This window comes from Aptenodytes forsteri, unplaced genomic scaffold, assembly GCF_000699145.1.
Source record: "Aptenodytes forsteri isolate BGI_AS27 unplaced genomic scaffold, ASM69914v1 Scaffold206, whole genome shotgun sequence".
Classification (NCBI taxonomy): Eukaryota; Metazoa; Chordata; class Aves; order Sphenisciformes; family Spheniscidae; genus Aptenodytes; species Aptenodytes forsteri.
In genome coordinates, this window is record NW_008794544.1 from 572,089 (window position 1) to 588,113 (window position 16,025).

At 39.5% G+C, this 16,025-nt stretch overlaps 1 protein-coding gene across 1 annotated transcript; it reads right to left on the reverse strand.

Moving 5' to 3' along the window:
* Positions 1-2,788: 2,788 nt before the first annotated feature.
* On the reverse strand, positions 2,789-13,667 carry CHMP4C (charged multivesicular body protein 4C). The gene is made up of 6 exons (XM_019470230.1): positions 13,599-13,667; positions 11,309-11,473; positions 11,023-11,200; positions 9,944-10,058; positions 6,248-6,356; positions 2,789-4,027 (listed from the first exon to the last, which is right to left on the reverse strand). The coding sequence occupies exons 3-6, from the start codon at positions 11,064-11,066 to the stop codon at positions 3,963-3,965; spliced, it is 333 nt and encodes a 110-aa protein (XP_019325775.1). The 5' UTR covers positions 11,067-11,200; positions 11,309-11,473; positions 13,599-13,667; the 3' UTR covers positions 2,789-3,962.
* Between the last annotated feature and the right edge of the window lie 2,358 nt (positions 13,668-16,025).

Sequence of the window (16,025 nt, forward strand, 5' to 3'; positions counted from 1 at the left end):
AAAACTGTGAGATTTTCTCATCAGAAATATTCCCTATACATGCCCATCCTCTTCTTCCACCCCCTTCTCCCCCCTCCAACAGCTGTATACACAGCAGGCACATGTGTGTACCGGAACAATTCCTTGACATTTTGTGATGAAGCCTTTAGGCTTTACAAAGAGGCAAAGATGAGCTGCCCAAGCAATTGAACCCTTTCCAGACCAGATAATGAATGATGGTCTTAAATCACTGCTCCAACACTTTATCCATATGTGTAAATATACACGTGTGTGTGTGTACATAAAATGTGAGATACTATACACACACTCACTTTAAGGAGATTCTAATGAGATGCATGAAAAAAATGCATTATCTTATTTGTTTCAATTCATCCTTGCCTATAGTAATTTTTCTTTTTAATGTTTAAAAGACCTGACCATTCTTCCTTTCAACTAAGGCCTGGAAAGTGAAATACACACATTTCTGAAACAATGAAGAGATCTTCTGGGCAGAAAAAAAAGTAGGTATTCGGGGCATATTAAAATAAAAGAATCTCTTGCAACACAACTGTTAAGTGTAAAGGAATGCAGCCCAAACACCACAGCATACACTGGGGTTTTTTTGTTTGATTGGTTTTTTAAACCAAATCACCTTTGAAGAATTCTTGAATTCTAACCTGATGTTGAAAGATTAATATATTAAAAAATGTTTCAAAAATATCCTCACATCCTCTAAAGAGCACTGTATCCTAATGACAGTGTAAGGAGAGTACTTACAGTTTTGCCTGGTAGGAAAATAAATTTAATACAATGAAATAACACAAATATGACACCAAAGTATTTATTTACAGCACATATATATATAAATCCTTTTTACTTTTTATTAATCTATTTTCCCCCTTTTAAAGCTATCCAGATTAAAAGTGTCCAAGCCTGTTAAGAGAACAAAACATTCTCAAAATAAATAAGAAACAAGAAAGGAAGTCAGCTATAGTGCACCATCTGCTGCCACAGTCCTCTCGTAAAGTATGTTCCAGTTAATAGAGAGTACGTTTACAGTAACACATTGACACCACTCACTCTCGTCTGCTTACATACTAAACAAACACCATCTTGGCATGAAGAGAGACCGATGTTCAAAAAAGGAAGAGCCATTTGTCCCAGCGCCATCTGAATTTACACAGGAAAGAGCCACCTCCTCAGCTGAATTAAATCCCTAGAACCCCTTTGCTTTTGAAGAAAACCAGTCATCTACCATCTCCCAAACCAATATGGCAACAAGCACTTCAGTTCTGGAGGTCCATACTGTATTTTGGTTTGTGGACACGACTATAGTACTTCTGAGTATAGCTTCACCAACCACACGTGTCCTAGCCTGTGAATTGCTATGGGACTCTGTCCTCCAGAATCACCAGCCACTACACACAAGCTTTTAGAGAAGCTCACCCAAACGACCAGTTTTTCTTCACCCTTCAGAAATTTTGTTCCTAAAGTACCTGGTCTGAAACCAATAAGCTGAAGACACCTGAAGATTCCCAGGACCAACACTTGGCCAAAACATTGCTGGAGGTCAGCAGTCAGACGCTAGCTTGCGAAGGAGAAAACCTTCCCTAGGACTTTTTTCCCCCTGCAGGGTGTTCACATGGGAAGTTCTTGCACAAAAACTGCAGGTCCACATCTTCCAAAGCAAACTTAAAATCACTTTAGTTTCAAACTGGAAGCTTAGAGACCTACTTTCATTAGGTTGTGGAGCATTTTAAATATGCTAAGTACTACGTAAGTGCCAAGTATTGGAAAACTACTAATTTAACCAAGGACAGATGCTAGAAACCAACTTTTCCAAGCTAAGCACAGGACTATGTTGGCATGGCCTCACATTTAGAAATACCAGATGTGTCCACAAGCACATGGCCAGCCTCGCATGGTACGCTAATACCTTCTATACCCAATTCATAGACTTGCATAGGCTGCATACCTTGAAAACAGGATTCCAGCCAAGAGGATTAGCAAGTGGATTCTAAATAACTCAGAATATTTCTTATTTTATTAAATATGCCTGCTTTCAGCTGGCATCTCATCCTGAATTTCAGCAAGCATTAAAACTGAGTAACATTCTGCTAGTGTTTGGTTTCCTACTGAGAGTTCAAAATATATTTTTAAATTTAAGGCAGGTCTTTAGGTTTTGGGGTTTTTTTTAAAAAAACAAAGAATTGAATAGTTCCAGGTTTTCTCTACTCTCAACAGAAAGGGAGAATTTTCCTGGTACCTCCAAACTTTGGGACAGAATTAACACACTTACTTTCTTCCAGTAGGAAATTTATCCGAAGTAAAGTGACAAGGCTTGATTCTCCTTTCATATGGATGCAAACCAAAAGCAATTCCACTACCGAGTATGACAAAGTCCTGAAAAACTGAATCTCTCCACAGGGTTTGTGTATTTTGGGTTTCATCTATGGAACTCAACTTGAAAAGTTCTGAGCATGCCAGCACGCCGTGTCCAGAAACACACATTAGTTTATGCTTAACCTAAAATCCAATAAGCCGGAGCCTATTGTAGCCTATTGAAGCTAAACACCCAGCAAGTCACAGGCTAAAGCCCACAGGAGAAGGGGTCAGTCTTCTGTTGCTATAGATCTACAGAAACCAGGTCTCCCACTATTCCCCAAGTGGTTCAATCACCAGTAAATTTAAATTAATTTGAAAACAAGAAACCTAGATCAATGTGACTCTGCTTCCCACATCCCTAGGAACTCCACAGTGTTTTACTATTTCCTTGTGATTGACAGCAGGCTACTAGCATAGAGCTTAAGTCTTATTTAATAAAATTTATTAGTACAAAGCAGCCTATTTAATTTTTGTTTTGTATTTGAACAGTGATTTCTCTATATACGTAGTACTTCAGCACTCAGAATGGCATTTGTTCCTTAAGCTAAAAAACTGTCAGTTGGACAATAACACGTCAACTTTACAAGTAATTCAGAATCAGCTTTTAACCAGGGTTAGAAAGGCATTTCAAATACAACATGGTGGTATTATTTCCATTCAGAAACTGAATGAGAGAAAAGAACTGAATGCTCAGAAATTAAAATTTTTTTGAAATTGTATAATTAAAAAAATGCGTTACTAATTCCTTTGAGGATGGGTATCATCATACAAAGTAAAGACTCACCCTAGAAGACACAGTGGAGGAGAAGAACACAGGAAGGTCAAATCTCTTCTGGATTTTTTACAGGGTTAACGGAAATCAGTTTTGTTTGGCAGGCATCTGTAAGAACTTGGACATTTCATTTTCCCCAATCAGTGTAAAACTGTTCTTTAACTGAGTTGGAAATAGTTCAAAATATGATTCAAGTTGACCTATAGGAATGCATGGGATATTCTGGCCAAAGTAAAACAAAACAGAAAACCTATCCCACTTCAAAAAAATCTACAGAAGAGTCTCCTCTTAATATCTAGGACACCAGAAGTTGCTCCAGGCAGACTCTTTAAATCTCCATGCCCAAATGAATGGCTATTAGCTGTTGGCCTCAAAGGAACTTGCAAGTCAGGACATGTATAAAGCTGTTTTGCTAACATTCAAATAGTCTGAACCAAATAACCCTCCAGGATAGGGCCTTGATGACTTATTGAACTTTTTCATTTCAACAATGAATCCAGCTGTGTGTATAAGTGAGGCACACAGGTTTTACAAACCAGCAAGATATAGTAAGACATTACCTAATAAAAACTGATACTAATAACAAAACAAATCTCTCGCCAAGGCTGAAAAAAAAAAACCTTTGATGCTTGGAGGTTTTGGCAACTATTGCATTTTTTTGTTTGTTCGTTTTTAAATTACTTTTGTAATATGGAAGCAACACTACTTCTTAGCAAGATTGGCCATAAAAAAACCCAGCCTGTGTGAAATGCAACCACACTAAATCGGTACGGTTATAAAACAGCATTACAGCTCTAATGTTCAGTGTTATAAAAAGACCATGCTCTTATGAAGCCCAGGCAGCCAGCTGCTTCATTTCATCTTCATCCTCTGCTCTTTTCCTGGTCGATGCTGCAGAGAAAGAGAGATTAACAATAACCATCAACTAATGTAACAGTCAGAACCATTTTATTCGTTAGCATGAGGACTTGCATAGTGCTTTTCAGTCTGAAGATCTCGGATCAATGTACTAAGTAGCAAGCTAAACATAGGTAATGCAGTAATGAAGCTATGAGAAATGCGACTATTTTGCCCCACCATTATCCCACATATAACCCTGAGGTTAATAAGATAGGTCTGATGTAACTCCTACTGAAAGACTCCCGCAGAAAACACATTTAATCTCTAAAAGCTGTCACAGAGAGCAAATGTCCACAAGAATGCTGCCAGTTCTCTCACCACCACTTGAGTGGGCACGAGTGATCTACCCCTGGCCATCTGTGCATCATGCTACCTTTCCAAATAGTGCTGAAGAGTTCTGCAGGTGCAGGATCAGTCTCCAAATGGACTCACCCCATTTTAATGAGAGGTGCCATTTATTAAAAGGGAGAAAGCAATTCCTGAACTTACTTTGTTCAGGTTACATCAGTTAACTGCTGTGTTCACAGCAACAGCAATGCCCAGCTCTGTACCAGGTCCCACATGCACTTTCTCTCTTTTTTTTTTTTTTTTTTTTACCCAAATCTGTCACACATCTTTCACATTCACTGAACTGAAACCTCACCCAAATAGTCTTCATTCACTGACCTACAAACTGGATGCCCTACAGCCCAGGTTCAACCTCAGGCTGTCTCCACCTGTGGGCTGTGCATGTCAGGATTTGCATTCCTCCAAACATCAGTGGAACACTGTTACTGGGTGCAACACCCTTGTGTGTACGTTTACAGCAGCCAGTTGGCTCACGCCTGTGGCAGCCGTATGGCTGGGGGCCACCATCTTGAGAGGGGCTGCAACTACCACCTTTGGGAATTAAAGGTGGGAGAAGGACATGGGAGACCAGGGGTCCAGTCCCTACTCTGCAAGTGCCACTGGCTTACTGTGCAACTGAGGAAGGTCACTATGCCTTGCTCCATCTCAGTTTCCTCATCGCTAAAATCAGGAGGATAACATGCATCTCCAATTAGAAGCATTCTAGAACCATTAACTGTTCTTATTTTGCTATTGCAGTGTAACAGTAAGCACTGAGTTTCAGAAAAGATGAGCCGGTTTTGCAAGGCCTTAAACTATATAATTATAACCAGCTAATTTTGCCTGAAGCAGCCATACAGACAGATGAAGTAGCAAATTAAGATAGTGATAAGCACATGGAGATGGCCTGGGTTTAATAAAAATGTCAACTGGCACAGCTGGATCTGGAAGAGGATGTATGAACAAGCCATAAATGCCCAGACTGCATTTTTCTTTTTTTACTAGCTGTTCTGCAATTGACTTCAGTAGATGAGGCCACAATCCCAGTTTGAACACTGTAAACTGCTTCTCAGGATTTAAGTGCCATCTGCCAAAACACACGTTAAGAGTCTCTGAGCTGAGCTGGTCTAGGTAACCTGTTCTGCAGCAGAATGCACCATAAACAGCCTGTGTCACATGTGTCCTGTCCTTACCACCAAATATTTATACTCTTTTACTAGCATCAGTACACAGCAAGTCTTTCAGCTGATAGAGGACAACAGGGACATGGTGAAAGGTGTAGTAAAAATTGACCGTTTCTGGCTTAATTCAAAATGAACAGGGCAGAACTACAGAAAAATAAGACTACTGCTTAATACCAGGAATAAGTCTGTTCTGTAGAAAGAAAGCAAAGGAATGACAATATTTCTTTAAATGTGTACTTCCTGCTGCCTCCTTCATTTCTAATTAAAATACCAGTGGCAAATATCAAACCACTACCCTACAAAGCTGGATCTTTGTGACGCAAACATTTTGAATCTAGGTCAGACTCTAATTAAAAAAGACTAAGGATTTAATTGCCAAAAAGAAAAAAAAAAGTCTTCCCATTCCTCAGTGATCTCACTGCATTTCAGTAGGAGATGCATCAGTATATGTGCAAGGTCAAGTTCCCTGAGTTTGTCTCCTCAAATCTACAGAGAATTTGATCCTAAATGCTTTCATACAGCAAACCAGAATTCCACTCTGCTTTTTCTGATAAACAGATACAAAAATAGGAAAAGGAATCTATAATACTTTAAAAGTTAAAACAGAGCTAAATACATATTTGGAACTCTATCTCCCTCTCCTCCTTCTCACAGCATGGCTTAATCATGAGAAATGTAAAATGGCAAGCAGGCAGTTTACCAGGGCGAGAAGGCAGCGATGTGGACGGAACACTTGGCAACCTGACATCTCTCATTCCCTTGTTCAATTCTTCTTGCTCCAGTTCTTCTAATTCTGCCATCAACTCATCCTAAATTCAAGGAAAACATTATTTACAAATTCATTGTCCTGACAGTGATCTCAGGCAAGGGCACATTTAACCACCATGAAGCAAAGCACTACTGAAAAAAAACAGTTCACACCTGAAAACAAATATTAAAAAACAGCATATCACAAGTATAATTTTTACTAAATGTGGGTGATAACAATAAACTTTAGTTGAAAGAAAGACAATAATAGTTAGAAACGGGACAAGGAATAAAATTAGAAAGAAAACTGATGGCAGCATAATACTTGTCAAAAAGGCAAACACAAGAAAAACAAAAGGTCCCTCTGCCATCCTTAGGTTTGTTCCCTGTACCCTTTAACAGATTCTAATTTTAATGTGCGATTTCTCCCATTTTAAAAAGCAAACAGCTTCCACTGCTTATAAGGTAGACTGTCATTAAACATTATGCTTCAGCCATATCACACAAGTCCAGGATTATATATGATTTCAAAGCAGCGCTGAATCAGAGCTGTCCTCCTGGGTCCTGTTATTCACTCTTGGAGCACATAACACTCTTGGGCTTTTAGCTGCAGAAGCTGATTTGGACAGATGATCTAATCCACTTGTTTAATACTAAAAATAAAAAGGCTATACATTTTTTAAAAAAGCCACAGACTTATTCTTTGGCTGGAGTTTCCCAAAGAAAGGAAGCTAAATATTACATATTTGTAGAGAAATTCACCTTTGCCACATTGATAAAATGGTTTACAAAGAAACAATGGGCAAAAGTGGCTGGGGAAAAAGTGGCTGTAGCAAAGTGAGATCTACTAGGTATTGAAATGGGCTTTGCCTACCCATTTATACCTTGCTTATCACCAACACGGAAGTTAAAATAATTACATAGCCACCACAGGCCTTCCTAAACTTACTTTCTCATGGTTTTATATTTTAAGGCCAAAAAAAGGCTACAGTTTGCCTACCTGACCTAGTTCACAATGCAAATCCTAGGATATCATCTAAAAATTTCAGCATCAGGTGAAACACCTGATGATGTTCAATTCACAGTTGATCTCAAGGAAATGTACGAGTTGGGGCCCAATGTCTAACTTAGGCACTTAGCTGAGGTGCAAATGTCTGTCCTTTAAGGGCCTCAGTCAGTGCTGTGAATACAAGCTTCTTAAAAAGTTAGTGCCCAAGTTGTTGCAAAGTCAATGGAAAGAGGTATTTCTGAAGACCTCTAGATGGTCATCTAACCCTCTCCCACACCAAATTAGTCCTTGCCAACCTCTGCTGAACAAGTAAACAACTAAGTGGTAGTGTCAGCCATGACAGGCTCTCTTTAAAAGAAAAGAAAGAAAAAAAAAAAAAAGGGTAAAGGATACCGTGATCATGACCCCTACACCTTTAACAAAATAATGTAATGGCTAGAACATTGTCTCTCGAAGTGGGAGACTCAGTTTTAAGTTCTTCTCATCCTCAAGCATGGATTTAACTTATATTTCCCACAGCTCAGGTAAGTGGTATCAGCCCATGCCGGGCTCTTTTTAAAAAAAAAGAAAAAAAAAAAAAAAGGGTAAAGGATACCGTGATCATGACCCCTACACCTTTAACAAAATAATGTAATGGCTAGAACATTGTCTCTCGAAGTGGGAGACTCAGTTTTAAGTTCTTCTCATCCTCAAGCATGGATTTAACTTATATTTCCCACAGCTCAGGAATTGCTCTACAGCTAGGCTGTGGAGTATTGCAATAGCTGTAACAAATCCCCTTTCTCCCTCTTGAACCTAGGCCAAAAAGAGAGCAGAGGGAAGATGTCACGTGAACTCTCAGGTTCCAGGCTCTGTCCACTGGAATGTGTGTATTTTGCATTTGGTCATCAGAAATAGGCCTCCAGGCAAGGATCATCCCTCCCAGTGAGCATCCTACTCAGGTAGGACAGAGCTTTTGTGCATTCTTCATGGCATACACTGTGTCAACCCAGGGAGAAAGAACCCTTATGTTTTTGTGTCTATCTGGATCAATAGAAATTACACGCTTCCATGATCTCCTTACACCCGTGGCACACATGTGAAGAGGAAATCCAAGTGTGTGGTCAAAATGTCCTTCAGAAAAATAAAATTAAGTATCATCCTGCAACACAAATCACCTCATAACCCAGCAATTAAGTCATTGATTCTAGCGCTCTTAAACTGAAGTGGCCTGCAAACCAGGTTTCCCACTTACTGGACAAGTGCTATAAGTATTAGGCTCCTATGCAAAGGCAGATGCTGGTACAATGATGCCCCATGTGACAGTGGCTTATTTTCCCAGAACCGGAAACATGACCATCAACTTAGACTAGTATCTCTTAGGAACTTCCAGGTTAATCTACAACACACTTACTAAATCTAGGCTCCTAAAAGTTAAGCACTGATGAAAAATAAGGGACACTGTATAGCTGTTAGGGGTGGCACTATGTTTTTCAGTTGTTTGAAGCCCAGTTTATACAGGCTAAATCCCATTCCTTGTGCCAGTACTGATTAAATGTTTCTTGAAAAGTCTACTTACATTCGAAGTGGAAAAATAGGAAAGCAGATAATGGGAACAAAATACAAGGAATCATTACTATTTTCAACAAATTATAGCTACTGAATGAAGTTATATGAATCTGCTGAACTCCTCCCCCCCCCAGTCAAGCAAATATGATATAGCCTATGTATTTTTCTTTGTTGTCCATTTGGGCACATAGGAATGAATTAGTTGCGGAGGGAGTGAATTGCTTGATTCTTTAGGACATTCTTCAAATGATCCCTAGCGCTTGGTCGTTTTAAAACATAGTTAAAAACCAAAACCAAACTGGTTGTGATACTGAGCCTGATCCCCAGCTCTGCATTCCACAGATTGCAAGAATTTTGAGTATACTTGACCCTTGAGTCCTCAAGCCATGGCTGGATCAGAAATAAGTAATGCCCTGCTTAGATACACAAAATCAAGTCCAGGGACACTGGATGAAAGCTACTGCAACAAATTATCAGAAGGTCCTAAGTGCCTTGTGGGGGTTTCAGAAGAAAAGAGCTGAAGGAAGAAACCTTATTGCCTCCAACAGGAATTACTGCTACCTAATGGATCCACTTCTGGAGAAAAGCTGGAAAACAGGGAAAGGACCTGCATCTCCAAGCACCAAAAACAACCTTAAAAAACTGGTCCAAACATTCAGAATTGTGAACAGCAGCCTGCTCGTGGCATAGGAACATGCACTTAGTCAAACGGATGTCTATTTGGAGCACAAAAAATTATATGTTTCAATGTCCACTTGGAGCAGTACAAATTACATGTTTTAGTGACCTCCTCCTTCCATGGTACAAATGAGAATAACAATTACCGGAGTGCAGTTAAAATTGCCTTTCTTAAAGTTTTTATATAAATAAAAAATATTTTTATATTTTACATATATATTTTTATGATATTATATATATTAATTTTATTTTTTAAATATATAAATTATAAAAATGTCCTGGATAGGGTAAGCTAGAACCAAGGAATTTCACATCCACACCTTTTGAGAAGCAAACCACCGGAACAAGCCACTGCACAACAAAATAACTACGGAGTCATGTAACAGCTAAAACTCACAGGCCTGAAGTACTAACCTCATCAAACTCATCACCAAAGGCGGCTCGGTTTGAGATAGCGTCCGAAATTTCCTGGGCAACATCTTGCTGTTCAGTGATATCTTGCATCAAATCATCAATTTTGTTCAAGTCCCTGGCAAGACAACATGGAAACATTTTTTAAAGACAGATCACTCAAATCCTACAGAAGACACTCAGAAAAACTTGAGCAGACCCTATTTTCTTTTTATGCCCATGGCTGTATAAACAGCAGAACTCACAGGGAATAGTTTCCCTCACCTAACACCTTAATGTTTCCCGGCAAGCTCCTGTGTGTTTTAGCCAGTCCAATTTCTTCCACTTTGGGATTATAACAAAAGTCAAACTGCAATAGTCTGTGTCTCCCTCCCTCTCTGTGCTTCTCATACTTCCGCCAGCCAACAGTCACATCTCCTGGGCAGATCCCATCTCCTTCCCGAGGTCAGCATCTTTACGGATGGATATTTTTTGATATTAAGCTTTCACCAGAACTGAGGGGAACTTAACAGGACTATACCCAATTTAAAAGCTTCCCCTTATTGTTAACTTCATTATTGTTTCAGTTCCTGTTTACTTCTCCCAGAACAACCTTTCTGATTTAACTCTGTTTATTCAGGCAGGAAAATGCCTCATGAAACAATATAGGACATATAAAAAATACTACACGGACAAAAAAATTACCATCTCTTTTATTCAGGTCTAATTAGTACTTTGAATCACATAGTCCAGCTTATGGACTTTGAGGAAAAGAGTGCACTTAGTTTCTTCAACTAAGTTTTCTTCTGGAAAAACCAAGGGCAGGGGCCAGTTTCCACTCCCAAGGCAGACTTAAAAAACCCAAAACAAAACAGGTACCATATAGATCTCTCTAGTTACGTGGACCTCCTTCTAGACTCGCTGTTAAGAAAAGATATTTTTCTGCCAAAAATAACACTACAGCACCAATAGCATTCCTGACATTAAATGCCTGAACCAAAAATGAAGTCAAAACTGGCTGACTTGATACAATAGTCTGTAGCGATGAACCATTTTGAAAGTGGTTAGCAAGCTCAACTTGAAAGCTATTAGAAAGCACTTACATATTTTCATGTACTTTTTTCATAGCTTGTGCAGCATAACCCATATTCTTTAGCACTTCTGTGTTGGTGTGGGAATTTTCCAATGCCTCTCTCTGGAACTCAATGGTCGAAAGTGTCCCATCAATTTGATTCAACTGTTTCTCGTATCTCTTTTTTCTCTTCAGTGCTTGTAAGGCAGCTGGAATGGGAAGAGGCAAAGTGCACTGTGTAATTTCATAGCAAAACGCAAGGACAAGTAGTTCAGCACCAAGCCAACCTGCGGAATTTATAATTCCCACTCTCCTACCTTACTAGTAGGGAGCCAAACTTTGACCACACCAGATCAGCAGCCTCTTTATCACCAACATGCCGTTGCATGAACATGCTGGGAAGCCTCTTTTAGATTAACTCCTTTTAGCACCACAGGGAAGAGCAGCTTCTTCCTCCACTGTGGGAGATCTTGAACTCCATCCTGTGCACGCAGGCAAAGCAGGGAAGATGGGAGGAAAAAGAAAAACATCAGAGAGAAGTCACAAAGGAGGAAACAGGGGAAAGAAAGAAAAGAAGAGATTGCAAAACATAAGTAAAAGCTAAGGAAGACAGCGTAAGAAGATCTGTCATGATAACCACACCTCCACCAATGCTGCTTTCTAAATTTCGTCTCAGCAGCAGAGGTGCAAGGGAAAGCCCAAATGGCCTAACCAAGCAGGTGGGTTACATCAGGGGAGGACTCACATTTCTCCGGCTTTCAGCTGCATCTATTTCTTACAATCACTTCGGAGCATGATTTTTAAACCTTAGAACTTGAAAACATATAGAATTTTGTAGACATGGCCACAGTCAAATCCAGTTACTCCCCATTATCTCTGTAACCGTTGAGATTGGTCTTTTATATTTGCTAAGTTATGAGCAGCATACTTTGCCCAGAGTAAATCATTACCAGAATAAACGCATGTGACGAGCAGGAGGAGAATAGGGCTTTCTCTCAGCCTCTGGGTGTGGAACACACACAATCTTGCCACAAGCATTTCCTGACCACTGTCCTTTCCAAACTACACATGTGCCAGGCAATAAAAAAAAACAAGCAAAACCAAAAGAGACTGAGTTAACCCATTGCTTTTTCAATGCTATTAATACCCGTGTCCTTTCCCTTGTCTCCTACATTTAATTTTTAAATCAGGTTCAGAGCCAGCAAGCAACTGCAGCCCCCCAAACTGAAACAACTGCTAGCAGCGATTACTGTTGCTGTCCCATTCAAATAATTGCCCACATGCAATGAAGTCAGGATCCCTCCAAGGAGGGGGCATAGATTTATGGTGTGTAACAGCACACTAAAAAAATTAAGTGCTTTGTTGACAAATGCTTGAATCAACATGGTCGAAATTGCTCATCATCAGCTGCACAAGGACAAGCATTCACACAGGCTAAGATACACAATGCCTTCTAGCACCTGCAGTGAAACGTTTCAGGACAGCAAACCACAAGCTCAGCAGATTAATCACAGTATTCAAATTCAAGATTTTTGCAGGTTTTGGGGGATGGTCCAAAGATCATGCATATTCTGAAAAAGATTCATGAACCCCAGATGATGTCATGCAAATGGCAAATGTGAGAACTGTACAATTCTCATTGGCAATTCCAAAATACATCAGTTTGGCTTAATGCCAAATAATCCTTTTACCTGCTTATTATTTCCCTACTTATTTATGCTTATTATTGGTAGCATTAGGACACCAGCCACTCCCTTCCTCAGCTTCAGTTGAATCAAAATTTGATCCTGGATTCTTAGGTTAGGAAGCCAGAAATTCCAGGTAAATTTAATGGTCTGAAACTGTGCATAACACCAGCTGTGCCAGAGAAGACTCTAAAGCCCTGTGGACTGAGGAGCACTAACTGGCTGATGCTGAAAGGCTTCAGCTGGAATAGGTAGCTACCACAGGGAAATACTTCCAGTCAGTGTTTTTCAGAAATGGGACTCTGTAATGGTGCTGTTGTTATTGACTGCTCAGAGAGAGAATGGATTTCCTCAGTTACACACAAAGCAGTTGTTTTCAAAATCCTGAAGGTTCCTGTATTAAGATTGAATTAAACCACACCCAAATTAAGAAACCACAGAAGCAGCTAGACTGTGTGTGACTTCACCTATTCATAAACAGCTTTTCCCAATTATTGCAGTGCAACATATCATCTTTATTAATTCTCTTTAGTTTTACCAGTGACTTACATAACAAAGTACTTCATAGGAAATCAATTCATACTCCTTCCTTATCAACCAAGGCATAATTCCCACACCACACTACATGATTTTTCTCATTTATATTAAATGAATGCCCTTCACTGCACAGTGTTTTGTAATAGTAGCTCCTATAGCTAAGATACGAGAATTTCCTTGTTACTCGAAATCTGTTTTTCTGTGTTTTACAGATTATAATGAAGTTTAAGTGCTTTTCTACTGCACATACAAGCATTTTAAAATTTGTGTGCAACTCTTACAAGAAGATTGAAATGCTTCACAGAAATGCTACTGCATTATAATAGCCAAACTGAAGAACATATCTATCAAAAATAAATAAATTGAGCAGAGAACATAAACTTACTTCACTGAGGGTCTAAGAATGGCACTGAAAAAGAGTGTTGCCCGTTCCAAAGATTTCAAAGAAGGAAGACAGCCCAGGGAGGAAGAGTCTAAGCAGGGGTAGAATCTCAGGAAGCAAGTGTAATTAATACCAATTCAATCAGGAAGAGGTGGAGGTCTTCTCCAGGAAAAAAGCAATCTCATACTCTGTCTCTGTTGTGCTCTGAAGAAGCCGATTCAACTCCTGCATTTCATAATGAAGTGGTTAGCCGTTGGCCGGGCTTTAGCACGTTTCCTCTGCTCTACTTCTGAGACCAGCAAGCAGGACACAGCTCATAGATTAGGAACCACTGCTTTTAATCTGAGTTTTTATTTCATTTTCAAGATAAGTGGCTGGAACAACAGCAGACTATGATGTCAGTTTAAGTATGCATATTAAAGAACTACTGTTATTAACATACAGAAGGACACTTTTCCAATATCACTACTATGCTGATACTTTATTAAGGAAGCAGAAATGGCCAGCTGGACAATAGTAATCCTGGCCACACTGAATATCCAGGTTTCTAAAGGAAAGAACAAAATTAGTGACATAGAAAGAGTTGTGGCACCCTCCTCATGGTTTCATGACAGATCAGAATGAGAGGACAGTACAGTGATAACACCACCTTTACCTGTCAAGCCCACCACCAACACCCATCAGTACAGGAATCACTGATCTCATCTTCTAAAGCAGAAATAAAAGCATTGTCTAGTAATCCTTAAAATTCCCAGGGGGAAACTGGTGAGGAAGGAAAAGAGTGTTTTTTCAGAAGATACACCACTGTGAAAATACTGGATCTCATTCTTGGATACAGTTCACAAACCTCCACTTCAGTCCTGCAAGGGACTGATGGATTACAGCTTCCGATGTCCCTTACACCAGGGACAAGCAAAAGAAATGTGGCTGAAGACATAAAAATCATACCACCTTGAACTCATTATCAGCATTGACAATCCTTAAAACCTTGTGAGGGAAGCCACATACAGTTACAGCTGAGGCAAGTTGTAAGAACAATAATGCACTTGACTCATTATAACCATTCCAGTTCATGGCAAGACACTTGAAACGTGATCATGAAGATCAGAGAACAATAGCTGTAACTCACAGAACAAAGACACACTAAGGGCTTCCTCATATCTCCCCTCGAGAAACCCTCAGTCCCAACCTGTCATACACCCTGCCATAGGCATGACAGCCCTGTCCATGTTAACACGCAACTATTACATCGTCATCTGGTTTCAACAGACTTCTGGTTACAACTAACTCATTGAAAAGGAATGCTACACGGCTACATAAGCCCTGCCCAAATGTACCACACAACATATTTTGCAGCACCTACTTGTAAAAGCCTACCTGTTATTCCAACTTTCTATATAGGTTTTGTCCTCAGTAGTACTATGTGGGTCTTTACGGTTAAGATTTAATCCTATTCTGGATGGCTTCTTTTAACTTAATTCTTTTAATTTAGCCATTTTTTAGGATCTGTGAAAGATTCCAGGCTGAAACAACACTCATTCACATGTATGTTGTTTTCACAGGCACACTTCAGAAAACACATTTCCTTTTAAACAGAGTTCTCAAATATTCAGTATCACTTTCTGTCCTTTAAATTTTCCTGTGTGACCTTCAAAATATTGAAGATGAAAGGCCAATTTGCAGATGGAGTTGGCAGCTGCACACTGGCTGAAACGGAGATACCCAAAAAAGTACAGCAAGAGATATAAAAAGAAAAATCATAAGTTTGTAACTGAAATGGGAAGAGATTAAAAGGCAGTGCTAACTGTGAAAAGAAACATTGCTTATCATGACATAACCTCTGCAGGAGGAATTCCAACACACATTGCTGTTTTGAAAACCCTCAAGTGGTCTAGCGATAGTAAGTTATTAATGGGGAATGCTGGAAATGTATCACCCCAAAATCATAGCTAATTTCAGATTAGGTACAGGAACTGCAGAGCTATTCACTTCATAAAGGAGAAGCCAAAAATGTTTAAGTCATGTTTCACATCTATTTGCATAGCTAACGTGTTACGGCTTTTAAATCAAGTTAAGCCTAGTGATGTCACATGAACCCATTCAGGAATCATCTGAACTCATGAAAAATTTCTGGTGCTTGAGTCTGCTCTCTCGTGTCAGTATAACTGACTCAGGCGCCTAAAAATCAAATGAGGTCATGCTAATTTGGTGCATTTTCTATACCTACATACATCTTGCTCCAGTCTCGGACACTCCCATTTTAGTTTCCACAGGCTTCGCCACAGATGCAATTAAGAAAAAAACGACATAAAAAATTACCTGCAAGGTCCCTTTGAAACATTCACCTTAACAAGGCAATGTAGATTAAAACTTTTATTCTCTCATTTGTGTGTATGTTTACGTAACGCTACAATAGATGCTGGTTAGCAC